The 27,014-nt window shown below is 44.2% G+C and overlaps 1 protein-coding gene across 2 annotated transcripts in view; it reads right to left on the bottom strand.

Moving 5' to 3' along the window:
* The window catches only part of LOC105496567 (midasin AAA ATPase 1), a 186,540-nt gene that overhangs the window by 152,421 nt on the left and 7,105 nt on the right, over positions 1-27,014 (bottom strand). For both annotated transcript variants that reach the window (XM_071096725.1, XM_071096726.1), the window contains exons 2-7: positions 16,490-16,716; positions 6,735-6,959; positions 6,274-6,381; positions 5,929-6,121; positions 2,517-2,759; positions 2,138-2,269 (exon numbers count right to left, since the gene is read on the bottom strand). In XM_071096725.1, the coding sequence (XP_070952826.1) occupies positions 2,138-2,269; positions 2,517-2,759; positions 5,929-6,121; positions 6,274-6,381; positions 6,735-6,959; positions 16,490-16,716 (1,128 nt within the window). The remainder of the gene's footprint in view (positions 1-2,137; positions 2,270-2,516; positions 2,760-5,928; positions 6,122-6,273; positions 6,382-6,734; positions 6,960-16,489; positions 16,717-27,014) is intronic.

Raw genomic sequence — 27,014 nt, 5'->3', positions numbered from 1 at the left:
AGAAGAGCAAGACTCTGTCTCAAAAAGAATAATGATAATTAAAAGTAAAAATAAAAAATAAAAATAAGTAGGCCGGGCGCGGTGGCTCAAGCCTGTAATCCCAGCACTTTGGGAGGCCGAGACCAGCGGATCACAAGGTCAGGAGATCGAGACCATCCTGGCTAACACGGTGAAACCTCATCTCTATTAAGAAATACAAAAAACTAGCCGGGCGAGGTGGCGGGCGCCTGTAGTCCCAGCTACTCGGGAGGCTGAGGCAGGAGAATGGCGTGAACCTGGGAGGCGGGGCTTGCAGTGAGCTGAGATCCGGCCACTGCACTCCAGCCTGGGTGACAGAGCGAGACTCCGTCTCAAAAAAAAATAAATAAATAAAAATAAATAAAAAAATAAAATAAAAATAAGTAAACCTAATGACTTCCCAGATAACCTGGTATCTGAAAAAAACTGCCCAAGACGAAGGGCTCTAAAAAGGAAAAAAACTCAACAAATATTTTTCAACTGCCCTGTAGTTTACACCTCAGTTTTATTTTTAAGTCTCATTGGCAGGAGTTAGCCTTGGCTCTGGGCTTCTTAAAACTGAGTTTCCAGCCCTGTAAAAGTGAACATTAAGACACCAGAACACAGTGATCAAACTGTGAGGCCCTATCTGGGCCAATATACCCAGAACATCTTTACCTCATTATACTCTAAAACACTGATATAACATACACACTTATTTTCAGCTATTCCTTCCCCTTCATCTCTCCCTAAACACACACACACACACACACACACACACACACACACACAGTCTCTCTCTCTCTCTCGTTCTCTCATATCCAAGACAGAAAAGTCCATACACAGTTAACTTGAGCGGGTTCACCTTAAAAAAAAATTAAAACCGGCCAGGCGCGGTGGCTCACACCTGTAATCCCAGCAGTTTGGGAGGCCGAGGCGGGCAGATTACCTGAAGTCAGGAGTTCATGACCAGCCTGGCCAAAATGGTGAAACCCTGTCTCTACTAAAAATACAAAAATTAGCTGGCCATGGAGGAACATGCATGTAATCCCAGCTACCTGGGAGGCTGAGGAGGCAGGAGAATTGTTTGAGCCCGGAAGACGGAGGTTGCAGTGAGCCGAGATCGTGCTACTGCACTCCAGCCTGGCCGACAGAGCAAGTCTCTGTCTCACATAAAAAAGAAAAAGAAAAAAGAAAATTAAAACCACCGGGTGCGGTGGCTCACACCTGTAATCCCAGCACTTTGGGAGGCTGAGATGGGTGGATCATGATGTCAGGAGATCGAGACCATCCTGGCTAACACGGTGAAACCCTGTCTCTACTAAAAATACAAAAATTAGCCGGGCGCAGTGGCAGGTGCCTGTAGTCCCAGCTACATGGGAGGCTGAGGCAGGAGAATGGCGTGAACCCGGGAGGCAGAGCTTGCAGTGAGTGGAGATCGCACCACTGCACTCCAGCCTGGGCGACAGAGCGAGACTCCGTCTCAGAAAAAAAAAAAAAGAAAAGAAAAGTAAAACCAATCTCAGGAAAAATCTGTCCAAAGGAAGAGTATTTCATCCTGCAATATATTTTTTGTCACTTTTCAGAATACAAAGTCCTCATGGATTGTCTCAATGGCTAATTTCATACATGTAGAAGTGGTCTTTTTACAAACCAAAAAATACATCCAGCATATTTTTCTTAATGAAACAAAGGCAAGCACAGTCTTATTACATCATCTCATCCTTCACTTGTCCTCAGCCCACTGCTCTGCAGCTACCACAGCTAAGAAGCAGGATCTGAAAGTTCTCAGTGTACCCGTAACATGGCTGAGATGTTCCAAACCAGACCTATTCTTGGAAAAAGTTGATCTCATATTCAATTAGAGGAGCAAAATACTACTGTGAAACTGGTCACATATTCAACTACTATAGGAAACAGCACAACCAAAATTTTATAGATTCTCTATCAAAAAAGAAACCAGTCAAGTAATTCAGGACCACAAATCAGATCAGGTAAGTAACCATGAAGTACCTGCAACATAGTATGTCTAATCAAATACATTTCTGTTTAAATCATCAACCAGAATCACTATTAACAAAATGCTTTTCCAAGACAGGAAAATACATTAAGGGACAATGAATTTCCTGAGACGACATACCACGTCTAAGGGGGCATAGTCAATATCCTCCAGAAGGATCCAGTGGCCCATTGTGGCTGCCTGTGTCAGGGTTCCAGGCTGCCACACAAACTCTCCAGGAACATCTGTGCAACGATACATCCCCAAAAGCATCTGCAGAAAGAAGATAAAGTTATTACTGAAAAACCATACCTGTAGTGGCAATGCTACATCCTTTGATTAACTGTTAATCTTCTATATGTAGGTATAAGTAGGTAGGCACTTGAGGTTTATGTAGGTTGGCCCCAACAGTTATAAGCAAGACCAATAACTATTCTTATATTCCCTTAGTAAAAGCAGTATTTTAATGCAAATATTTACAAGCATGACAAGCCACCAAAACTTAACATTTCCTTATTACCTTACTGTCAGTCTGATCTCCAAGCTGGACTTTGAGAAGCTGAGGAGGCTTCGTTCTACCTGTCATTGCAGCTAAATATTCAACTAAGGAAGTTTTGCCGCATCCTATTGGTCCTTCCAACAACACAGCATTCTGAGAAGCAACCGCCATAGCCAGGGTCTCAAGATTTTTGCAGACAGACTCAACCAGCACATAAGACCTAAGTGCCAGCTCCTGTTCACGTGAAGAACTCCTATTACCACCCTAAAGGGGCAAGACAAAAGCCATGTCAAGAAGAGTTCTTCCCCCAAGGAACACAAGTTAATTTCTACAGTAAGCCTTCTACTAACCTTACACAAACCTCTGTAAGCAAATTAGTAGTATCAAAACTATAATAACAACAGGTATGTCATCTAAAGATCTCTTCGGCATGGTGACCCATGCCCAGTCTCAGCTACTGAAGTGCTGAGGTGGCAGTATCATTTCATCCCAGGAGTTCAAGGATAGTAAGCCATGATCACACCACTGCACTCCAGCCTGGGTGACACAAAGAGACCCCAACTCTAAAAATAAACAAATTTTTATTTTTGAAAATAAAGCAAGGGGCCAGATGTAGTAGCTCACGCCTATAATCCCAGTACTTTGTGAAGCCAAGGCAAGTGGATCACCTGAAGTCAGGAGTTCGAGATCAGCCTGGCCAACGTGATGAAACCCCGTTTCTACTAAAAATACAAAAACATTAGCTGGACGTGGTGGCATATGCCTGTAATCCCAGCTACTCGGGAAGCTGAGGCTGGAGAATCGCTTGAACCCAGAAGGCAGAGGTTGCAGAGGGCCAAGATCGTGCCACTGCACTCCAGCTGGGCAACAAAAGCGAAACTCAGTCTCAAAAAAAAACAAATAAAAAAAATAAAAATAAAGCAAGGATCTGATTTTTTTTTCCTTTCCGTTTTATTGGGGGTAAGGGATGCCGTGGGAAGTAGGGAAGCAGAATTTGTTGGCAAATGTAAGAAAGTCTTCCAAAGTTTAAGTAGCCAAAAAAGCTGATGCACAAAGGTGGGGAAGTGCAAACTTCATCTATTACTGTTGGATTTTTCTTTTCTTTCTTTCTCCATATTCTAGGCTTTCCCATCTGAGATCACAAATACACACAATACATTTAGGAGACAATCAGAGAAATATAGACACTGAGAGGATATCTTATAATTTTTTTTTTTTTTCAGGTATAATAACAGTACCAGGGTTATTTTTCAAGTTTGTTTCCTTTAGAGAGAGAGAAATATACATCTATGTGTGTATATATATATCTATATATATATTCAGTATATAACTGAAATATTTTCATATAAAATAGTATGATGCCTGGTATTTGCTTCTAAGTAACATAATGTGAGGAAGTCATGCAAAAATATAAATGAAAGGTAACTGATAATTATTGAATACCCACGTCTATCAGGTCCGTGGGTATTCACTATACCATTCTTCCTACTTTGGAATATGTGTGACATTTTCTGTAACAAAAAGTAAAAAAGAATATTAAAATGCACCCAGTAAGTTTAATGAGAAAGAATTTCAGCTTTGCAAGACGAAAACATTCTCAGTCAGATGTGGTGGCTGGCTTACACCTGTAATTCCAGCACTTTGGGAGGCTGAGGAGGGAGGATGGCTTGAGACTAGGAGTTCAAGACTAGCCTGGACAACATAGTGAGACTCTGTCGCTATAAAAAATTTAAAAATTAGCCAGGCATGCTGGCATACACCTGTAGTCCCAGCTACTCAGGAGGCTGAGGTGGGAGGACCCCTTGAGCCTAGGAGTTTGAAGTTACAGTGAGCTACAATCACAGCACTGCACTCCAGCCTGGGCAACAGAGTGAGACCCCATCTCAAAAAACTAAAAAATTTTTCTAGAGACTGGTTAAATAACAATGTGAACTAATGTGTAAAGTTAAAAATGTTAACATGGTAAATGTTGTATCAAAATTTTTATACTTTTTAAATAATAACAATGCATCCAATATACATAGGGAGAAAAGGGGAATGATTTATAACTTTTAAGGGGTAGTAAGTTCTCAAATATAGCTGGTTACCTAAAAACACGTGAGGACTAAAAGAAATTCAGAGCTGAAAGATCTTGAACTTTCCTCAGGGCTGTCCCTCTCAAAAATTTAGCAGGCAGGCGCAACTCTACCCTGCACTTCGGCCCCAGGGTCCCCAATGCTAACCAACAGCAGGGCCATTCTAACCAGAATCCTTCCCTATGTTAAAATCCTAATGCCCTAAACATAATCTAGGTTGGGATACTGGTTACAGGATACATGGGATACTGGTTACAAGATAAAGAGGGAGTGGGGAAGGGGACAGGTCTTCACAACTAGAAAAAAACACAAAGAGCTTTGGAAGTACTAGGTGTTTGGTGTTATTTATATGAAGTTTATGAATAATCACTGACTACACTTATGACAATGTGCATTTTCCTATATGTATATTACACTATTTTTTTTTAATACTACGGACCAGAACCCAACTGATGCTTCAAGAAATGACCCAGAACTTATTCCAAGAAGAAAAGTGGGTGGGCTGGGCGCAGTGGCTCACACCTGTAATCTCAGCACTTTGGCAGTCTGAGGCAGGTGGATCACCAGGTCAGGCATTCGAGACCAGGTTGGCCAACAAAGTGAAATTCTGTCTCAACTAAAAATACAAAAAATTAGCCAGGCGTGGTGGGGGGCACCTGTAATCCCAGCTACTCGGGAGGCTGAGGCAGAAGAATCACTTGAACCTGGGGGGTGGAGGTTGCAGTGAGCCGAGGTTATGCCACTGCACTTGCACTCCAGACCATCAGACAAAGTGACAACTGACTGAAGACTGCTATGGAAAAAAGAGACTCGTTCCCAATAGTGCCAGATTTATGATCTATAAGCCTGTTCAAGTATGGTCTCTGGTCTCAAGCCATTCGTGGAAAGAAGTTTGTTGCATATGGCTAGTTCACTAGCTACTGGACTCTCACACAATGAGATAGTTCTGAAAGAAGAGGCTGCTGGGAGTTATCTCTAGACCTAGGCCTGTCTTTGCCACAGAGCAGTCCAAAGGACTCCAGCAAGTAATTCTGCCTTTGAATTATATCAACATAGGATCCTAACGTGCTACAGAACTTCACAGTTTTTGCAGTAAGCAAACAAGAAAATATATGGATGAGCTCTGCTCAAGTTAAAGGCATCACATAGGCACCATTAGTTTCTAATGTCATATTAAACAGGGACAGGCTGAGTGCAGTGGCTCACGCCTGTAATCCCAACACTTTGGGAGGCTGAGGTGGCATGATCCCTTGAGGCCAGGGGTTCCAGACTGGCACAGACAACATAGTGAGACCCTGTCTCTATAATTTAAAGAGACAGGAAGGAAGGGGACATACCCCCTACTGATACCAACATACCAGCTCTCCAGGGGCTGGCGGCTGCCCAGGCAGTACCACACCACAAACAGCTGTCACCCTAGGGGAGAGGTCAGACGAAACAAGGTGTCCCTGTAAGTACTGCAGCTCCTTCTCCTTACACCAAAGGGAGGCTTCTGGATTGGCCAAAACCAAGGCCTTCTCCAAATCCTGCAACTGGGCCTCTTCTAACAACCTAAGAGAAAGGAGAGTCTCGTCAATTACCTTATCACTCAGAAGTGCAACAGCAAGACCTGCAGTCACCTCTGGCCTGTCGCCCCAAGAAAAAACAAAAAATAAAAAATAAAGAAATGCTATAGCAATACCTCCATGAAGGTTCCGGCTTACCTCAACCTGAAATGGATCAATTCATCACTATTAAATATCTTCTTAAGAAATGATAACTTGTGCTCTTCATTCATACAGGTGACCAAAGCAAGACAATTGGCTGTATACCTAGGGAAAAAGAAAGTATGTAAATTCAGTTTTTCTACAGTTAATTATAAAGAATAAAATTCACTAGCCAACTGAACACTAGAAAAGGAAATCTCCATTATTACAACACAATTAAGAAGAGAAAATATAAATCAGGCACAATGGATTTACTTGATGGAACATGAAAAAGGTGAGACTCCATATCATCTCATTTTCCTCTGCAATGACACATTATTAAAGAAAGTAAAACCCCAAAAGCCACAAGAACAAAATTAACGAAGTTTAAATGGTTTCCTTTCCCTCGAGACACACACAACTCCACACATGCCCTGTACCATCCCCACACTAGAAGTGCAAAAAAAACAGCTACGCACCAGCGAACCAAGGTGTCATGGCTTCTGAGGAGAGGGACACACACACTCCAGTCCCAGAGCTCCCGGAACACAGACTGCTCCTGCTGCAGAAACTTGTAGGCTGCTTCCATTAGGTCCCGGAGCTTCATCCTCCTACGTCCATAGCGGACTGGATTAGCATCTGAACTCTCCAGGAATAGTCTTTGAAAGACTGGGGATGTGTCCTTGAAATACCTCAGGGCAAACCTTCAAACACAAAGAATACAGACATCCCCAACTTAACAATGGTTGGACTTAATTTTTCTGCTTTTTAATAGTTTATCAGAGTATTAAATGCATTTTCAACTTAAGCTATTTTCAACAAGGAGTATCTATATTTTCGTTGATTGCTGAGAATATCATAGAACACATCTGTCTACTTTGACCAAACCACAGAACAGAACTCCCAAAGGTCTGAGAAAGCAGGGGAATGAATGCTGAAGCTACCTAGTCCTAAAATTGTATCCTGTTCAATTTCAGGAACCAGGACAACAGCATGAGATAATTCTGACTAAGAGGATACAAAAATCTAAAGTAATTACCTACAAAAGTAGGGGGTACTTAAAGTGTTTACAACCGAAAAGGCACTCATTTCCAACAAACATTTATTCAGTTCTATGAGCCAAATACCGTGTTAACAACTGGGATTCAAAACCAAAGAGATACTTTTCTTGAGGAGTTTGCTGCCTAGTAAGGAAGACAGCCACTTTTAGAAACACTAAGAGACATACACACACAAGAGTCAACTGAATCTGGGGAGAATCAAGAAGAGATGCTTAAGTTACACCTTAATGAATGAAGAGGACAAGCCTGGGCAACATAGTGAGACCTCATTCCTACGAAAAATAAAAAAAAAATTAGCGGGGTATAGTGGAGCCTGAAGCCTATTCAGGAGCCTGAAGCTGGAAGATCATTTGCCAGGTTCAAGGTTACAATGAACTATGAAGGTGCCACTGCATTCCAGCCTGGATGACAGAGCAAGACCTTGTCTCAAAATAAGTAAATGAACTGCAAACCCTTTGCTAGATTAACTAAGATAAAAAAGATTCGAATGAACTAAAATCAGAAATAAAAGACTGGGTGTGGTGGCTCACACCTGTAATTCCAGCACTTTGGGAGGCTGAGGTGGGTGGATCACCTGAGGTCAGGAGTTCTAGACAGCTGGACCAATATGGTGAAACCCATCTATACTAAAAACACAGAATTAGCCGGGCGTGGTGGTGGCCCATGCCTGTAATTCCAGCTATTTGGGACGTTGAAGCAGGAGAATCGCCTGAACCCAGGAAAGGGAGGTTGCAGTGAGGTGAGATCACACCACTGCACTCAAGCCTGGGCGACACAAGAGGGGACATTATATTATATAACCAATGCCATGGAAATAAAAAATATTATTAAAACTTTGAACAAGGCCAGGCACAGTGGCTCACACCTGAAATCCCAGCACTTTGGGAGGCTGAGGTGGGAGGATCACTTTAGGTAAGGAGTTCAAGACCTGCCTGGCCAACATGGTAAAACTCCGTCTCTACTAAAAACACAAAATTAGCCGGGTGTGGTGGTGCATGCCTGTAATCCCAGCTACTCAGGAGGCTGAGGCAGGAGAATCACTTGAGCCTGAGACGGAGGTTACAGTGAGCCGAGATCATGCCATTGCACTCCAGCCTGGGCGACAAGAGTAAAACTCTGTCTCAAAAAAAACTTCGAGGCCGGGCGCGGTGGCTCAAGCCTGTAATCCCAGCACTTTGGGAGGCCGAGACGGGCGGATCACTAGGTCAGGAGATCGAGACCATCCTGGCTAACACGGTGAAACCCCGTCTCTACTAAAAAATACAAAAAACTAGCCGGGCGAGGTGGCGGGCGCCTGTAGTCCTAGCTACTCAGGAGGCTGAGACAGGAGAATGGCCCGAACCCGGGAGGCGGAGCTTGCAGTGAGCTGAGATCCGGCCACTGCACTCCAGCCTGGGCGACAGAGGGAGACTCCGTCTCAAAAAAAAAAAAAAAAAAAAAAAAACTTCGAACATTATAAAGAAATGGAAAATATGTACAGATCACTAAGTAACTAGTAAGCAGATTTAGTCAGTAATCAAAAACTTCCCATCAAAGAAAAGCCTAGACTGCACTAGAGAAAAGCTTGATGAGTACACTAGGGAATTCTACCAAACACTGAAAGAATAATTAACACTAATCCTAATGAACCTTAATGTAATCGGGTAGACTTCGAGTAGGCTCATCAATTGTAAAAAATGCACAAGTCTGATGGGAGATGCTGATAATGGGGAGGCTGTGCATGTGTGTGTGGGTACAGTGTGTATATGGGAAATCTCTGTACCTTCCTCTCAATTTTGCTGTGAGCCTAAAATGGCTCTAAATTAAGTATTAAAAAATAAAAATAATTAGCATGCATTACATGTTTGTTTTTAATTTTATAAAAATTTCTGGGCTGGGTGCAGTGGCTCACACCTGTAATCCCAGCACTTTGGGAGGCTAAGGCAGATGGATCACCTGAGGTCAGGAGTTCGAGACCAGCCTGACCGACATGGAGAAACCCCATGTCTACTAAAAATACAAAATTAGCCAGGCGTGGTGACGCAAGCCTGTAATCCCAGCTACTCGGGAGGCTGAGGCAGAAGAATCGCTTCGACCTGGGAGGCGAAGGTTGCGATGAGCTGAGATGGCACCATTGCACTCCAGCATGGGCAATGAGAGTGAAATTCCATCTCAACAACAACAAAAAAAATTTCTGGTCAGGCGAAGTGGCTCACGCCTGTAATCCCAGCACTTTGGGAGGCCAAGGCAGGCGGATCACAAGGTCAAGAGATCGAGACCATCCTGGCCAATGTGGTAAAACCCCGTCTCTACTAAAAATACAAAAATTAGCTGGGTGTGGTGGCATATGCCTGTAGTCCTAGTTAACTGGGAGGCTGAGGCAGGAGAATCGCTTGAACCCGGGAGGGAGGCAGAGGTTGCAGTGAGCCAAGATCACGCCACTACACTCCAGCCTGGAGACAGAGCGAGACTCCACCTTAAAAAAAAAATTTCTATCTTAAAAAATTGTGTACAAATGTTCAAAAATGGACTGTGGTCGGTGGCTGTGTTGTTCCCCGATAAAGGTACGTGGTTGTTGGCCGCAATCTCTGGGCTGGGATGATTCACATTCCTAGTGCAGGCAGGGGAACCCAGCTGGAGCTGTGGCCAGTACAGTAGTAGCAGTTGGACTGATTTGCTGCCATGGGATTCGTAGGCCATTATGTTTTGCAAGCCATGAAGCATATGGAACTTCAAGTAAAACCTCAAGTTTTTCAAAGTCTACCAAAATCTGCCTTCAGTGGTGGCTATTACGGGGTGGGTTTGAATTAAAAATGACAAAACAGAAGGCAGCATCAATACTAGGTCTAAGGCCTACTGCCAATATGAGATGCTCATTAATGAATGATGCTCTTAATCCAAGTAAAAGAGGATCTCCCTACACACCACCCAAAAGCAGAGAAGCTAAAGATTTACTAGAAAGTCGGCCGGGCATGGTGGCTCACGCCTGTAATCCCAGCACTTTGGGAGGCTGAGGCAGGTGGATCATGAGGTCAGGAGATCGAGACCATCCTGGCTAACATGGTGAAACCCCGTCTCTACTAAAAATACAAAAAAAAAATTAGCTGGGTATGATGGCAGGTGCCTGTAGTCCCAGCTACTCGGGAGACTGAGGCAAGAGAATGACATGAACCCAGGAGGCGGAGCTTGCAGTGAGCCAAGATAGCACCACTGCACTCCAGCCTGGGCGACAGAGAGAGACTCCATCTCAAAAAAAAAAAAAAGGAAGATTTACTAGAAAGTCAAATTAAAAAGTGAAGTAGGCTGGGTGCAGTGGCTCATGCCTGTAATCTCAGCACTTTAAGAGGCCAAGACAGGTGGATCACCTGAGGTTGGGAGTTCGAGACCAGCCTGACCAACATGGAGAAACCCCATCTCTACTAAAAAAACAAAATTAGCCATGTGTGGTGGTGATCCCACCTACTTGGGAGGCTGAGGCAGAAGAATCACTTGAACCTGGGAGGCGGAGGTTGCGGTGAGCCTAGATGGCGCCACTACACTCCGGCCCAGGTAATAAGAGCAAAACTCCGTCTCAAAAAAAAAAAGTGAAGCAAATTTATAATTTTTTTTTTTTTTTGAGATGGAGTCTTGCTCTGTCGCCCAGGCTGGAGTGCAGTGGCCAGATCTCAGCTCACTGCAAGCTCCGCCTCCCGGGTTTACGCCATTCTCCTGCCTCAGCCTCCCGAGTAGCTGGGACTACAGGCGCCCGCAACCTCACCCGGCTAGTTTTTTTTGTATTTTTTAGTAGAGACGGGGTTTCACCGGGTTAGCCAGGATGGTCTCGATCTCCTGACCTTGTGATCCGCCCGTCTCGGCCTCCCAAAGTGCTGGGATTACAGGCTTGAGCCACCGCGCCCGGCCTGTATGATGAATTTTAAGTTCATATTAGTTTATGTATGAGTAGCAAGTTTTTATAACAAGATGCCTGAGTTAAAATTTTTGAAAATAATTTAGCACGAGCTAAAAATAAAAAATAAAAGCAATTGACTGTAGTGATGACTGCAATATATTGATGAAAATACTAAAACCACTGAATTGTACTTTTATAATATAGAAACTATCTCAATAAAGCCATATTTAAAATGCGTGCATATTAATGTACTTGTGTGTATACTCTGATGTGTGCAAGAGTGAGGAAAGACATTGGGGAGAAAACATACCAAAATATTAATACCAGCTATCTTTGGAGGGTATGGTTTCAGGGTGGAGAAGACCTTTAGCTTCCTACCATTCTGTATTGTTGAATGTTATTTGAATATATCACTTCTGGAACTAAAAGAAGAAAAGGGGAAATAGGTATTATACTACTAGGACATTATTTTCCTCACAGGGATACAGTGAGAATAAAGTAGTTCTTGGAGAGGAAGAAAAGTCTAAAACCAAACAAGATGTTACCTTTAAGCATTTCTAGATACAGTTTTTAACTAAAATGTGTAAGAGCAGAACTATTTTGGTCCCTCATTCTGCTGTATGGCTGCATGACTGGTCACATAGATACAGTACCTTACACACGGACTATGTCTTTGAAAAGAAAGTGCATGCTCCAGCACAACAATCCATCTGCTATTCTTCATAAAGGCTGTGACTGGGCCCACCCACTATTGCTCTTACCAATCAAAAGACAGACAGCACTGATGTGGGACACGTGCCCAGCACAAACCAGCAGCAGATGCAAAACTGAAACCAAGAAATTAATCTAAAACGCAATCCAAATAAACTGTACACTTAAAAATAGTAAAGTTGGACCGGGGGCAGTGGCTCACACCTGCAATTCCAACACTTTGGGAGGCCGATGCGGGTGGATCACCTAAGGTCAGGAGTTCAAGACCAGCCTGGCCAATATGGTGAAATCCCCACCTCTACTAAAAATACAAAATTAGCCAGGTGTGGTGGCACATGCCCATGATGCCAGCTACTTTGGAGGCTGAGGCAGGAGAATCACTTGAACCTGGAAGGTGGAAATTGCAGTGAGCCATTGCATTCCAGCCTGGACAACAAGAACGAAACTCCGTCTCCAAAAAAAAAAAATAGTAAAAGTGATCAATTTTATGCATTTTCCTACCACAACGGGAAAAAAGTGTATACACATTTTTTTTTTTTTTTTTTTTTTGAGACAGAGTCTTGCTCTGTCGCCCAGGCTGGAGTGCAGTGGCCGGATCTCAGCTCACTGCAAGCTCTGCCTCCCGGGTTTACGCCATTCTCCTGCCTCGGCCTCCCGAGTAGCTGGGACTACAGGCGCCCGCCACCTCGCCCGGCTAGTTTTTTTTTTTTTTGTATTTTTTAGTAGAGACGGGGTTTCACCGTGTTCGCCAGGATGGTCTCAATCTCCTGACCTCGTGATCCGCCCGCCTCAGCCTCCCAAAGTGCTGGGATTACAGGCTTGAGCCACCGCGCCCGGCCGTGTATACACATTTTTAAGAATGAAACTTAAATTTTGTTAAAAACTTGAGCTTATTTGTGATATATGTTTAGTTTTCAATCTGGTTCCAGGACAGAGCTCCAGGAATTGTAATTGCCAATGCAGTAAGAGCTATTCTTTTGTTATTCAACCCCCTTTCAATCACACCTGAGTTTATGTTAATGAGGTGACAATGGGAAAGTCCCTAAGGAGCAGGGAGGGTGGTGGGGGGGGGAGGGCCACAGGTTGGTTGCCAGGAGAACCAACCAAGTGATAATAGAGTTAAAACTTTCAGCCCAACTGCCAGAGAAGAGAGAGGGGATGAAGGTTAAGATGATCTCCAATGGTCAAAGATATAATCAATGCCGGGCGCAGTGGCTCACGCCTGTAATCCCAGCACTTTGGGACTCTGAGGCGGGTGGATCGCCTGAGGTCGGGAGTTTGAGACCAGCCTGGCCAACATGGTGAAATCTTGTTTCTAAAAAATACAAAATTAGCTGGGTCTGGTGGCATATGCCTGTAATCCCTGCTACTAGGGAGGCTGAGGCAGGAGAATTGCTTGAACCTGGGAGGCGGAGGTTGCGGTGAGCCGAGATCGTGCCATTGCACTCCAGCCTGGGCAACGAGAGTGAAACTCCGCCTCCAAAAAAAAAAAAAAAAAAAAAAAAAGAAAAAGATATAATTAATCATGCCTTCCTAATGAAATAGCCATTAAAAAAAACAAAAAAACCCAAGTCGGGTGCAGTGGCTCACATCTGTAATCCCAGCACTTTAGAAGGCCTAGGCGGGCGGATCACCTGAGGTCGGGAGTTTGAAACCAGTCTGACCAACATGGAGAAACCCCGTTCTACTAAAACTACAAAATTAGCCAGGCATGGTGGCACATGCCTGTAATCCCAGCTACTCGGGAGGCTGAGGGAGGAGAATCACTTGAACCTGGGAGGCGGAGGTTGCGGTGACATGAGATCGCGCCACTGAAGTCCAGCCTGAGCAACAAGAGCGAAACTCCGTCTCAAAACAACAACAACAACAAAAATAAATGGGGTCCCGAGAGCTTTCAGGGTAGTAAACAAATGGAGGTGCTGAGAGGGTGCTGCAGCTGGCGGGGGGCATAGATGCTTACTGTCCCCTCCCCCCATGCCTTGTCCTGTGCATCTAACTGGCTCTTCCTGAGTCGTATCCTTTTCTAATACACTTATAATCTGGTAAAGAAACTGTTTTCCTGAGTTCTGTGAGCCATTTTAGCAAATAATCAAACCTGAAGAGGTAGGTCAAGGAAGTCTCTGATTTATAGCCTTTTGGTCAGATGCATATATGATAACCTAGACTTGAGATTCTTGTCTAGAGAGGGGGTGTGCAGGGGAGGAATGGTGAGATACTCTTGTGGGACTGAATCCTTAACCTGTGGGGTCAGTACTAACTCCAGATAGATAATCTCAGAGTTGAACTGAATTGTAGGCTACCAAACCGGTGTCAGACAATTGATAGACACAGGTAAAAAGTCACACATCTGGTGTTAGAAGTGATGTGTTCTGCAAATGTAGAGGAAAAGGAACTGTATTTTCTTCTTTACTAGTCCAGGATACTTCTGTGTACTGCAGACACGATTCATAGCAGGTGCTGGTCAAGTCAGTATAGGTAAAATTTAGAAATAATGTTACACTCTGACATAACATTAAAGGAAAATAATCTCTGGGTGTGGTAGCTCATGCCTGTAATCCCAGCACTTTGGGAGGCCGAGGCAGGCAGATCACTTGAGGCCAGGAGTTCAAGACTGGCCTGGACAACATGGTGAAAACCCAAAAAAATACAAAAGTTAGGCCAGGCACAGTGGCTTACACCTATAATCCCAGCAATTTGGGAGGCCGAGGTAGGCAGATCATGAGGTCAGGAGTTCAAGACCAGCCTGGCCAACATAGTGAAACCCCATCTCTACTAAAAATACAAATATTAGCCAGGTGGGGTGGCACGCACCTGTAGTCCCAGCTACTTGGAGTGGGGGTGAGGTGGGAGAATCGCTTAACCCGGGAGGCAGAGGTTGCAGTGAGCCAAGACCACACCACTGCACTCCAGCCTAGGTGACAGAGTGAGACTTGGTCTCAAAAAAACAAAACAAAAGAAAACACAAAAATTAGCGGGGCGTGATGGTGGGACAATCACTTGAACCGGGAGGCGGAGGTTGCAATGAGCCAAGATTGTGCCACTGCACTCCAGACTGGGTGACAGAGTGAGACCCTGTCTCAGAAAAAAAAAAATCAGCCAAGTATAGTGATGTGCATCTGTAGTCCCAGCTATTCAGGAGACTGAGGCGCGAGAATCACTTGAACCCAGGAGGAGGAGGTTGCAGTGAGGCGAGATCGTGCCACTGCACTCCAGCCTGGGCGACAGAGTGAGACTGCTTCAGAAAGAAAAAAAAAGAAAATAATCAACACCTATTGTGTCATTCTAACCTTCTGAAACTGTCTCCAAAGCTATAGCTGAGGGAATTTGGGAGCACAAGTTTAATCAAGGTGAAAAGAAAGCAAGGAACAAATTGCATAATTTTTTATAAGACAGAACTTTGATACCTGACATATCAAAAGAGAGAAAGCCAGGAATGTTCTCAGAGTCCTGATCTTTACTTGGCTGTATATTTTCTAGTTCCATTAAACCAGGTCCATTTTTTTCTCATCCCCTTTTAGAAAAACTCATACCAACAGTGTTCTCCCCCCAAGTCTTCGTTTCTTATTTCCTCATTCAAGGACCAGATTAGATATCATACTTCCAAGAAAGCCAAAGTGTATTTATTGTACTGATGAAGACTAATAAATAAAACATTGGATATAAGAAACGTCCTGTTGGCCGGGCACAGTAGCTCACACCTGTAATCCCAGCACTTTGGGAGGCTGAGGCAGGCAGATCACGAGGTCAAGAGATTGAGACCATCCTGGCCAACATGGTGAAACCCCATCTCTACTAAAAATACAAAAATCAGCTGGGCGTGGTGGCGTGCGCCCGTAGTCCTGGCTACTTAGGAGGCTGAGGCAGGATAATCAGTTGAACCCAGGAGGGAGGTGGAGGTTGCAGGGAGCAGAGGTCATGCCACTGCACTCCAGCCTGGTGATAGAGGGGGACTCCGTCTCAAAAAAAAAAAAAGAAGAAAGAAATGTCCTATTAGTATACAGAATATTAATCATTTTTAGAGCGATAGCTTAAAAAATCTTCTCAATTTAAAAACCCCTGACACTCAGTTTTGCTGCCTCTTTTGACTACGCCTCACAAACCATATTTTACTATCACTTTAAAAGTCACATTAAAACCCAGCTCTAACACAGCTCTTAGTACACTAATTCAGATAAATTCATAGAATTTGGAAGGGATACTACAGCTCTTCTAATCCACTCCTTCAGCTGCTCTAATAAGCAAGGAATCTTTCCCATTAGAGGTGGATGCTATAAGAATCTCAGTTAAACCTCATTTACTCCACTGTATATGCATGTCTTGCCACATGATACAATCCTTGAGAGTATTGGGGACATATCCTGACCATCTTTCCAGGTCTGTTCTGATGGCCAAGATTTAAGAGAAAACTAGTAAATGCTCACTAAACTAAGCTGGATAAATGGATTCTGCTGTGACTCTTTTTATAAAACAATACTATTTATCTCTCTTCTTTCTGTATTTGTTTTCCCTTTTCAGCTCAGACTCCCTTACATCCCAGGAGACAGTAGGTTCTATCACCTGAAGGAGAAATGTGAATAATAAAATTGCTACTCACGGGAGGACATCAGGATGGTTACCGATGAGTTTGCTCATCGACACACAGAGCCGTTCATGCAGATCATGGTTGATTTGGCCTCCAGCTTTAATGGCTTCGGCATTCCTTTCCAGCAAATCCAAAAGGAGAGGGCGAAGGTGGCGACCAACCAGCACAGTACAGTCCTTATCCAAGAGCAACTGTGCTAAGGTACTCAGGACACACTGGCGATCTTGGTATGTCCACACCTGAAAAAGGCAAAACAAAACATCTTTCTTTTTTTTTTTTTGGAGACAGAGTCTTGTTCCATCTCCCAGGCTGGAGTGCAGTTGCGCAATTTCGGCTCACTGCAACCTCCGCCTCCCAGGTTCAAGCGATTCTCAGGCCTTAGCCTCCCATGAGTAGCTGGGATTACAGGCACCTACCACATCAGGCTAAGTTTTGTATTTTTTTTTTTTCTTTTTTTAGTAGAGATGAGGGTTTCACCATGTTGGCCAGGCTGGTCTCGAACTCCTGACCACAGGTGATCCAACTGCCTCAGCCTCGCAAAGTGCTGGGATTACAGGCATAAGTCACCATGCCTAGCCCAAAATATCTATATAAATAAGACTCATCTGCACTGTTGTAGAAAAGCAGAGAAGAAGGCCGGGCGCGGTGGCTCAAGCCTGTAATCCCAGCACTTTGGGAGGCCGAGGCGGGCGGATCACAAGGTCAGGAGATCGAGACCACAGTGAAACCCCGTCTCTACTAAAAATACAAAAAATTAGCCGGGCGCGGTGGCGGGCGCCTGTAGTCCTAGCTACTCAGGAGGCTGAGGCAGGAGAATGGCGTGAACCCAGGAGGCGGAGCTTGCAGTGAGCCGAGATCGCGCCACTGCACTCCAGCCTGGGCAACAGCGTGAGACTCCGTCTCAAAAAAAAAAAAAAGAAAAGCAGAGAAGAGTCCTGGGTTGGAACTAAAATGTCCAATTTCCAGACTTCATAAGTGAGATTCTATTATAAAATACTGTAGAAATTTTTTCAGTAGAGGATTAGAGTTAATATAAAGGTTGTTACAAATAAGTTTCAGTATACTGGAGTTTGAGGTACAGGAACTAATACCCGGATTCCATTTAAAAGCTACACTTCTCTGAAAAAGAATCTATATGCTGGGGTTTCAACAATCTCCAGGGAATCCAAAACCCCAAACTTCCCCCAGCTCTTTTAACTCTTGAAGAAAAAAATGGAATTCTGCAGTTAGTAGACAAAACTTACAACTCCTGAGGAAAGGACAGAGGTAAAAAATTAACTCCTGGGAGTGAATGAGGATATCCCTATCAAGCTGATCAAGGCATCAGCCTCTAACAAACAAACAAAAAACAGATCCAAAGTAGACAGCAACACTTTGATATGGGAGATGAAATAGAATACAAAATTCTAGTGCCCGGGTTCAGAATGTACGTAAGCATAGAAAGGAAAACTGAAAACTGTATAAAAGGCATTATATTGCTAGTGTATATACAGGTTCGCACAACCCTTTCTGCTCAGCAATGTAACAGCACTTTTAAAATGGGGACATGCCCTTTGACCTTACAAGTCTCAAGCTATGAGTTTCTCCTAAAAAGTTTCACCCCAGGCCATATGTGGTGGCTCATGCTTGTCATCTCAGCACTTTGGAAGGCTGAAGCGGACAGATCCCTTAAGCCGACGAGTTCAAGACCAGCCTGGACAACATGGTGAAACCCCATCGCTACAAAAAGTACAAAAATTAGCCAGGCTTGGTGGCACGCGCCTGCAGTCCCAGCTCCTCAGGTGGCTGAAGTGGGAGGACTGCTTGAGCCTGGGAGGTAGAGGATGCAGTGAGCTGAGATCATGCCACTGCACTCCAGCCTGGGTGACACAGTTAAGGCCCTGTCTCCAAAAAAAAAAAAAAAGGAAAAAAGGAGGAGGAGGAGGCTCACCCTAGTCACCTATATAAGTGCACCTTGAACACAACCTAAATGTCATACAAAAAATGTAACGAGTTTTCCCAAAATTATCACCCAGAAAGTCACCTTAACCTGAGCTCTTACAAAGTCTTCCAATTATAGAGCATTCTCTCATGAAAACATTTGATTCTGATCAAAGCACTGATTAGGGAAAAATGTTACCTTGAAACAATTTCTGTCAGTCTTAGTTCTGTCCTTTATAGGAGGCTAACTGAAGGATTCCATAAAAATGGAGGAAAAGAAATTTAACAGATTTGGTCATGATAGATAGGAGCAAAACCTCACATTTTCAAGTGCTGCATTTCCGCATAAACAAGCCCTCTAAAGATACCTTTTTTTTTTTTTTTTGAGACAAGGTCTTGGTCTGTTGCCCGGACTGAAGTACAGTGGTAAAATCACAGCTCACTGCAGGCGCACTCTCCCAAGCTCAAGCAATCCTCCCAGTTGAGCCCCCTAAGTAGCTGGGATTACAGGTGTGCGCCACCACGCCCAGCTGGTATTTTTTAATTTTGTAGAGAGGGGAGTCTCACTATGTTGCCCAGGCTAATCTCAAACTCCTGAGCTCAATCCTCCTGCCTTGCCCTCTCAAAGTGCTGCGATTACAGGTGTGAGCCACTGTGCTCGGCCCCATTTTTTAAATAATAAAGTAAGTTACATTGCAGAGGAAAGAAACATATCCAAAGAAAACTGGTCAGGCATGGTGGTACTTTGGGAGGCCCATGTGAGATGATCACTTGAGGCCAGGAGTTTGAGACCAACCTGGGCAATGTGGCAAGATGTCATCTCTTCAAAAAAATATAAATAAATAAATAATTAGCTGGTGTGACCAGGAGCGGTGGCTCACACCTGTAAACCTAGCACTTTAGGAGGCAGAGGAGGGTGGATCACTTGAGGTCAGGAGTTTGAGACCAGCCTGGCCAACACGGTGAAACTTTGTCTCTACTAAAAACACAAAAAATGGCCGGGCGCGGTGGCTCAAGCCTGTAATCCCAGCACTTTGGGAGGCCGAGACAGGCGGATCACGAGGTCAGGAGTTCGAGACCATCCTGGCTAACACGGTGAAACCCCGTCTCTACTAAAAAATACAAAAAACTAGCCGGGCGAGGTGGCGGGCGCCTGTAGTCCCGGCTACTCGGGAGGCTGAGGCAGGAGAATGGCGAGAACCCGGGAGACAGAGCTTGCAGTGAGCTGAGATCTGGCCACTGCACTCCAGCCTGGGCGACACAGCGAGACTCCGTCTCAAAAAAAAAAAAAAAAAACACAAAAAATTAGCCAGGTGTGGTGGCAGATGTCTGTAATCCCAGCTACTTGGGAGGCTGGGGCAGGAAAATGGCTTGAACCCAGGAGGCAGAGGTTGCAGTGAACTGAGAACGCGCCACTACACTCCAGCTCCGGCAACAGAAGACCAAGACTCCATCTCAATAAAAAAATTTTTTTTTTTTTTTTTTTTTTTTTTTTTTTTGAGACGGAGTCTCGCTCTGCCGCCCAGGCTGGAGTGCAGTGGCCCGATCTCAGCTCACTGCAAGCTCCGCCTCCCGGGTTTATGCCATTCTCCTGCCTCAGCCTCCTGTGTAGCTGGGACTACAGGCGCCCGCCACCTCGCCCGGCTAGTTTTTTTGTATTTTTTAGTAGAGACAGGGTTTCACCGTGTTAGCCAGGATGGTCTCGGCCTCCCAAAGTGCTGGGATTACAGGCTTGAGCCACCGCGCCCGGCCTTTAAAAATTTTTTTTTTAATTAATTTTTTTTCTTAATCAGCTGGTGACGATGTGCATCTATAGTCCCAGCTACTCTAGAGAGTGAGGAGAGGATCACCTCAGCCTAGGAGTTCGAGGCTGCAGTAAGCCATGATCGTGCCCACTGCACTGCAGCCTGGGTAACAGAATGAGACTCTGTCTCTAAAAATAAAATACATAAAATATAAATTTCATTCCCCAATAATTTTAAATATAAAAATATAACTCATTTTTATATATTGACCTGTGATCAATGAAATTCTTTATTTTGAAGATTCCTTAAGACTTTCTACATACAAAATCCTGTCTTAAGCAAACATTGTTTTGTTTTATTTATTTTTATTTTTGGAGACAGGGTTTCCGTCACCCAGGCTGCAGTATTTCGGTATCAGCTCACTGCAGCCTCGACTTCTCAGACTCAAGTGATCCTCCCGCCTCAACTTCCCAAGTAGCTGGGTCTACAGGCACGCACAACCATGCCTGGCTAATTTCTGTATTTTTAGTAGAGTCAGGGTTTCACCACATTGCCCAGGTTGGTCTTGAACTCCTGGGCTCAAGAGATCCACCTACCTCAGCCCCCAAAGTGCTGGGATTACAGGTATGCACCACCACACAAGGGGGTTTACAGTTTTTCTCAGCATTTGAAAGATGTTTCATTGTGTTGTTTGTTAAGACACCAACAGTCACTTTTATCTTTGCTCCTCTACAAGTAAAGTGTCTTCTGGCAATTTTTAAGATGTTGTTTATTACTTGTTTCTTAGCAACTTGATTATGATGTGGCTTGGTGTGGTTTTAAGTTTATCAGATTTAAGATGACGAGTTTTTGGGATCTATGAATTATTTTTCATCAACTTTAGAAATTTTGAGATTATCTTTTATATTTCTACTGTTTCTCTTTGCTCCCTCCTCCTGTAACTCCAGTTCACATACAGTAGACTAGTTGATAATGCCTCACAAATCACTGAAGCATTTTTATTCCGGCTTTTTCCCAACCTGTCTGTTTAAGCCTAGATAATTTCTATTGCCGTATCTTGTAATTCAATGTTCTTTTCTTGTGAACTGTCTAATCTTCGGCAAGGCCTATCCAGTAAAATATTCATTGCTAAGATTGTATTTTTTGGTTTCACTTGGTTTTTTTCATAGCTTAAACTTCTCTCATTATGTTTAACATTTCCCTTCAAGTCCCTGCACATACAATTACTTTTTTTTCATGTTTTTGAGAGTGATGGGGTCTCACTTTGTTGCCCAGGCTCAGACTGATCATAAACTCCTGGCCTGAAGTGGTTCCTCTTGGCCCAGCCTATAATCACTTTTTTCTTTTTCCGAACATTCATATCATCATTGTATAATCACTTTTTTAAGTCCTTGTTTATTAATTTAAATATCTTTATTATTTTGGGATCTGTTATAGTGACTGACTTTTCTCCTGGTAATGAGCCACCATTTTCCTTTTCCTATATCTAGTACTTTTTTAATCAGATGCTGAACGTTGTAGATATGTGTCTAGATTTTGCTCTCTTCCTTTCTTCTAGCAGGCAATTAATCAGCTTGTAGGTCAGCTTGATCCTTTCAAGACTTTTTTTTAAGTTTTTTTAGTATTGGTCTAGTAAGGCCTTTGAGGGCTGATTTAGCCCTGGAATGTGGCCCTTCTGGGTTCCACGCCTAATTATGCCAGTATTCAACTTGGTCTTTCCACTCCAACTAGTAGGAGTTGAACATCTCCTACACAGAAAAACTCCAGTAGTTATTCTTTGCATAGCTCACAAAATTTCCCTAAGAAAACACAGCTTCACATTCAGCCAGTACTCACCAGACCCCTGTTCCCTCTACTATAACACTATAGCTGTTCCCTCTACTATAACACCCTTCCCAGCATATTCCAACTACTGCCCCAACTCCGAGCTCTGTCTTCTCAGCTCAGTAGGACCACCACTGCTGAACTTCGTTCCTCCTCTGAGTCAGTCCTCCTATAAGTGACTCCAGGTAGACAGCCGGAATCATTCTAGGGCTCACCTTGTTTCCCATTTTTAGGAATCCCAATCCTATGCTACCTTTCATCCAATGTTTGAAAGTTTTTCATATGGATTTTTTTCCTGTTTTTCTAGTTGTTTTGGCAACAGGGTTAATCCAGTACCAGTTACTCTATCACGAACAAAAGAAGTATGTATACTTTACTCTTTCCTGTTACAGCACTAAACTTCATATATATTTAAACCTTTGCATTTTATCTTCCTAGATTTATAAAGACTATATATGCAAGACTGAACATAGTGGCTCACACCTGTAGTCTCAGCACTTTCGGAGGCCAAGGCAGGCAGATCACTTGAGCCCAGGAGTTTGATACCAGCCTAGGCAACATGGCAGAACCACATCTCTACAAAAAAATACAAAAGTTAGCCAGGCGTGGCTGGGTGCAGTGGCTCACTCCTATAATCCCAGAATTTTAGGAGGCCAAGGAGGGTGGATCACTTGAGGTCAGGAGTTCAAGACCAGCCTGACCAACATAGTGAAACACCATCTCTACTAAAGGAACAAAATTAGCTGGGCATTATGGCACATACCTGTAGTCCCAGCTACTAGGGAGGCTGAGGCAGGAGAATCACTTGAACCCAGGAAGCAGAGGGGGCAGTGAGTCAAGATCATAACACTGCACTCAAGCCTGGGTGCCAGAGCAAGACTCCCTCTCAAAAAAATAAAATTAAATTAAATTAAATTTAAAAATAAAATAAAATAAAATAAAAAACTAGCCAGGCTTGGTGGTGTGTACCTGTAGTCCCTGCTACTCATGAGGCTAGAGTTGGGGGAAATCACCTGAGCCTGGAAGGTAGAGGCTGCAGTGAGCCATGATCGTACCACTATATCCCAGCCTAGGCAACAGAGTGAAACTGTTTCATTTAAAAAAAAAAAAAAAAAAATTAAGTTTGGTAGATTATATATCAAAACATTAATATGGGCAGTCCCTGACCGAATGTTTTTCTTAGATGTATTAGTTTCTTAGAGCTGTGATAACAAAATACCACAAACTGACTTAAAAAAAAAAAAAACAAGGCCAGGTACAGTGGCTCACGCCTGTAATCCCAGCACTTTGGGAGGCTGAGGTGGGTCACCTGAGGTCAGGAGTTCGAGACCAGCCTGAGCAATATGGTGAAACTCCGTCTCTACTAAAAATACAAAAATTAGCCAGGCATGGTGGTGGGTGCCTGTAGTCCCAGCTACTAGGGAGGCTGAGACAGGAGAATCGCTTGAACCCGGGAGGCAGAGGGTGCCGTGAACCGAGATCATGCCACCGTACTCCAGCCTGGGCAACAGAGACTCACTTTGTCTCAAAACAAAACAAAACAAAAAACAAATTAAAAACATACAAATCTATTGTCTCACAATTCTAAAGTCTGGAAGTCCAAGATCAGGGTGTCAGCAAGGCCACATTCCTTTGAAACCTATAGGGGAGGCCGGGCGCGGTGGCTCAAGCCTGTAATCCCAGCACTTTGGGAGGCCGAGGCGGGCGGATCACAAGGTCAGGAGATCGAGATCACGGTGAAACCCCGTCTCTACTAAAAATTACAAAAAATTAGCCGGGCGCGGTTGTGGGCGCCTGTAGTCCCAGCTACTCGGGAGGCTGAGGCAGGAGAATGGCGTGAACCCGGGAGGCGGAGCTTGCAGTGAGCCGAGATCGGGCCACTGCACTCCAGCCTGGGCTGGGCGACAGAGCGAGACTCCGTCTCAAAAAAAAAAAAAAAAAAAAAGAAACCTATAGGGGAGAATCCCTCCTTGCCTCTTCCTAGCTTCTGGTTGTCATCATCAATCCCTGCTGTTCCTTGTCTTGCAGCTTTATTACTCCAATATGTGTTTCTGTCATCGCCATATGGCCATCTTCCCTTTATGTCTTTCTCTCCTCTTTTTATAAGAACAGTCATATTGGGCTGGACATGGTGGCTCATGGCTGTAATTCCAGCACTCTAGGAGGCTGAGGTGGGTAGATCACTTGAGGTCGGGAGTTCGAGACCAGCCTGGCCAGTATAGTGAAACCCCATCTCTACTAAAAATACAAAAATTAGCTGCACATGGTGGCACACGCCTGTAATCCCAGCTGCTGAGGCAGGAGAATCACTAGAACCAAAGAGGCAGAGGATGCAATGAGCCACAATTGCCCCACTGCACTCTAGCCTGGGCGAAAGAGAAACAGTCATATTGGATTAAGGCCCTATCTAATTATCTCATCTTGACTTTATTACATCTGCAAAGACCTCATTTCCAAATACGGTCATATTCAGGTATTACAGGCTAGGACTTCTACATATATTTTCAGCAGACACAATTTAACCCACAACACTGGTGGTGCTTTCCTGAATTTTCCAAGTATTCTGCATGAATACTACTAGTTAATGCAGTTTCAAAAAAATAATAAATGTTGTGCTAAAACCCGTGAAAGGGTAAATGCCAGGCCTGCAAGAAAAGGGACCAGCTAGGCTAGGATACCTGTGAGTATCTGGGGGATGGGTGGTGGTTATAGGAAAACTACATAATCAGCTTTCTCCTTCTGTAAGCCCAGGGGCCTTGCTAGTCAAAGCATCTGTGACCATGTCAGCTGGCTTGCTATTGTAGGAAATAAAAACAGAACAATGAATGCTAAAGGATTTACTTTTTTTTTTTGAGATAGAGTCTCACTCTGTAGCCAGGCTGGAGTGCAGTGGTACGATGTCGGTTCACTACAACCTCCGCCTCCCTCCCAGGTTCAACCGATTCTCCTACCTCAGTCTCCCAAGTAGCTTGGGCTACAGGAGTGTGCCACCATGCCCAGCTAATTTTTGTATTTTTAGTAGAGATGGGATTTCACCATGATGGCCAGGATGGTCTCAGTATCTTGACCTCGTGATCCGCCCACCTCGGCCTCCTAAAGTGCTGCGATTATAGGTGTGAGCCACTGCGACCAGCCAGGATTTACTTCTTAAACCTGTGATTACTCCCGAAACATTCTTAGGAAATCCTGCCTTTCTCCTTGGGAGACTGGGACCCACTGGAAAAGGGAAAGGACTGCATTCCTTCTGGCTACACCTCTGTATTTTCTCACTTCCGTTAATATTCTGTGAAGCTTAAATTGGTTTTATTTAGGTGGCTGGGATACAAGCAAGTATGAGGAAAGCTGAAGAATACTGATTACTTAACAAATACAAGAAATTTTTTTTTTTTTTTTTCTGAGATGGAGTCTTACTCTGTTGCCTAGGCTGGAGTGCAGTGGCCTGATCTCAGCTCACTGCAACCTCCACCTCCCGGGTTCAAGCAATTCTCCTGCCTCAGCCTCCTGAGTAGCTGGGATTACAGGCATGCACCACCACGCCCAGCTAATTTTTGTATTTTCAGAGAGACGGGGTTTCACTATGTTGGCCAGGCTGGTTTCGAACTCCTGACCCCGTGACTCACCCACCGTGGCCTCTCAAAGTGCTGGGGTTACAGGCGTGAGCCACCGCGCCCAGCCAAGAAAAAACATTTTTATCGGTCGGGTGTGGTTACTTATGCCTGTAATCCTAGCACTTTGGGAGGCCGAGGCAGGTGGACTGTCTGAGCTCAGCCACCATGCCTGGCCAAGAAAAAACATTTTTAAGGTGGCTCAGCTCTTCTCTTCCCACCAAAAATACCAAACAATTTCGTTCCTCAGATATAACAAAATTCATCAATTCCCCAACAACTAGCCAACAAAAATAGAAGAGGAAAAAAGCACTCTTCATATTTGTATGTCTGTATGCTTAACTTATTGAGCTTTTTACTGTTTTGAGTAATGAAACTACTATATTGTCATATTCAACTGCTAACTGATCAGTTAGCCCTTCTCAAAGCAGTTAATTAAAAGGATAAGGCAGGTTTTTCTACCTCAGTGTTATTATTTATAAATACATGTATCAGCTGAAATGTGTATTTTCAGCTAAAGAGAAACAATTCCTAAACTACTCTATAAAACCTAAGCAATTAGGCTGGGTGCGGTGGCTCACACCTGCAATCCCAACACTTTGGTAGGCCAAGGTGGGAGCATGGCTTGGGCCCAGGAGTTCAAGACCAGCCTGGGCAACATAGTGAGACTTCCCATCTCTACTAAAATTTTTTTTTTTTTTGAGACGGAGTTTCATTGTTGCTGCCCAGGCTGGAGTGCAATGGCGCAATCTCGGCTCACCACAACCTCTGCCTCCTGGGTTCAAGAGATTCTCCTGCCTCAGCCACCCCAGTAGCTGGGATTACAGCATGCGCCACCACGCCTGGCTAATTTTGTATCTTTAGTAGAGAAGGGGTTTCTCCATGTTGGTCAGGCTGGTCTCGAACTACCAACCTCAGGTGACCTGCCCACCTTGGCCTCCCAAAGTCTGATACAGGTGTGAGCCACCGTGCCTGGCCACAAAATTTTTTTAGAAATTAGCCAGGCAAAGCTGGGCGCAGTGGCTCATGCCTGTAATCCCAGCACTTCGGGAGGCAGAGGCGGGAGGATCACATGAGGTCAGGAGTTCGAAAACAGCCTGGCCAACATGGCAAAACCCCATCTCTACTAAAAATACAAAAAATTAGCCGGACATGGCGCCAGGTGCCTGTAATCCCAGCTACTTGAGAGGCTGAGGCAGAAGAATTGCTTGAACCCAGGAGGCGGAGGTTGAAGTGAGCCAAGATCACACCATGGCACTCCAGGCTGGGTGATACAGCAAGACTCTGTCTCAAAAAAAAAAAAAAGGAAATTAGCCAGGCATGGTATTGTGCACCTGTTGTCCCAGCTACTCAGAAGGCTGAGGTGGGAAGACCATTTGAGCCCAGGAGGTCAAGGCTAAAGTGAGCTATGATTGCATCACCGTACTCTAGCCCGGGCCATAA

This window comes from Macaca nemestrina, chromosome 5, assembly GCF_043159975.1.
Source record: "Macaca nemestrina isolate mMacNem1 chromosome 5, mMacNem.hap1, whole genome shotgun sequence".
NCBI lineage: Eukaryota > Metazoa > Chordata > Mammalia > Primates > Cercopithecidae > Macaca > Macaca nemestrina.
This window is presented reverse-complemented; position numbering and strand designations above follow the sequence as displayed.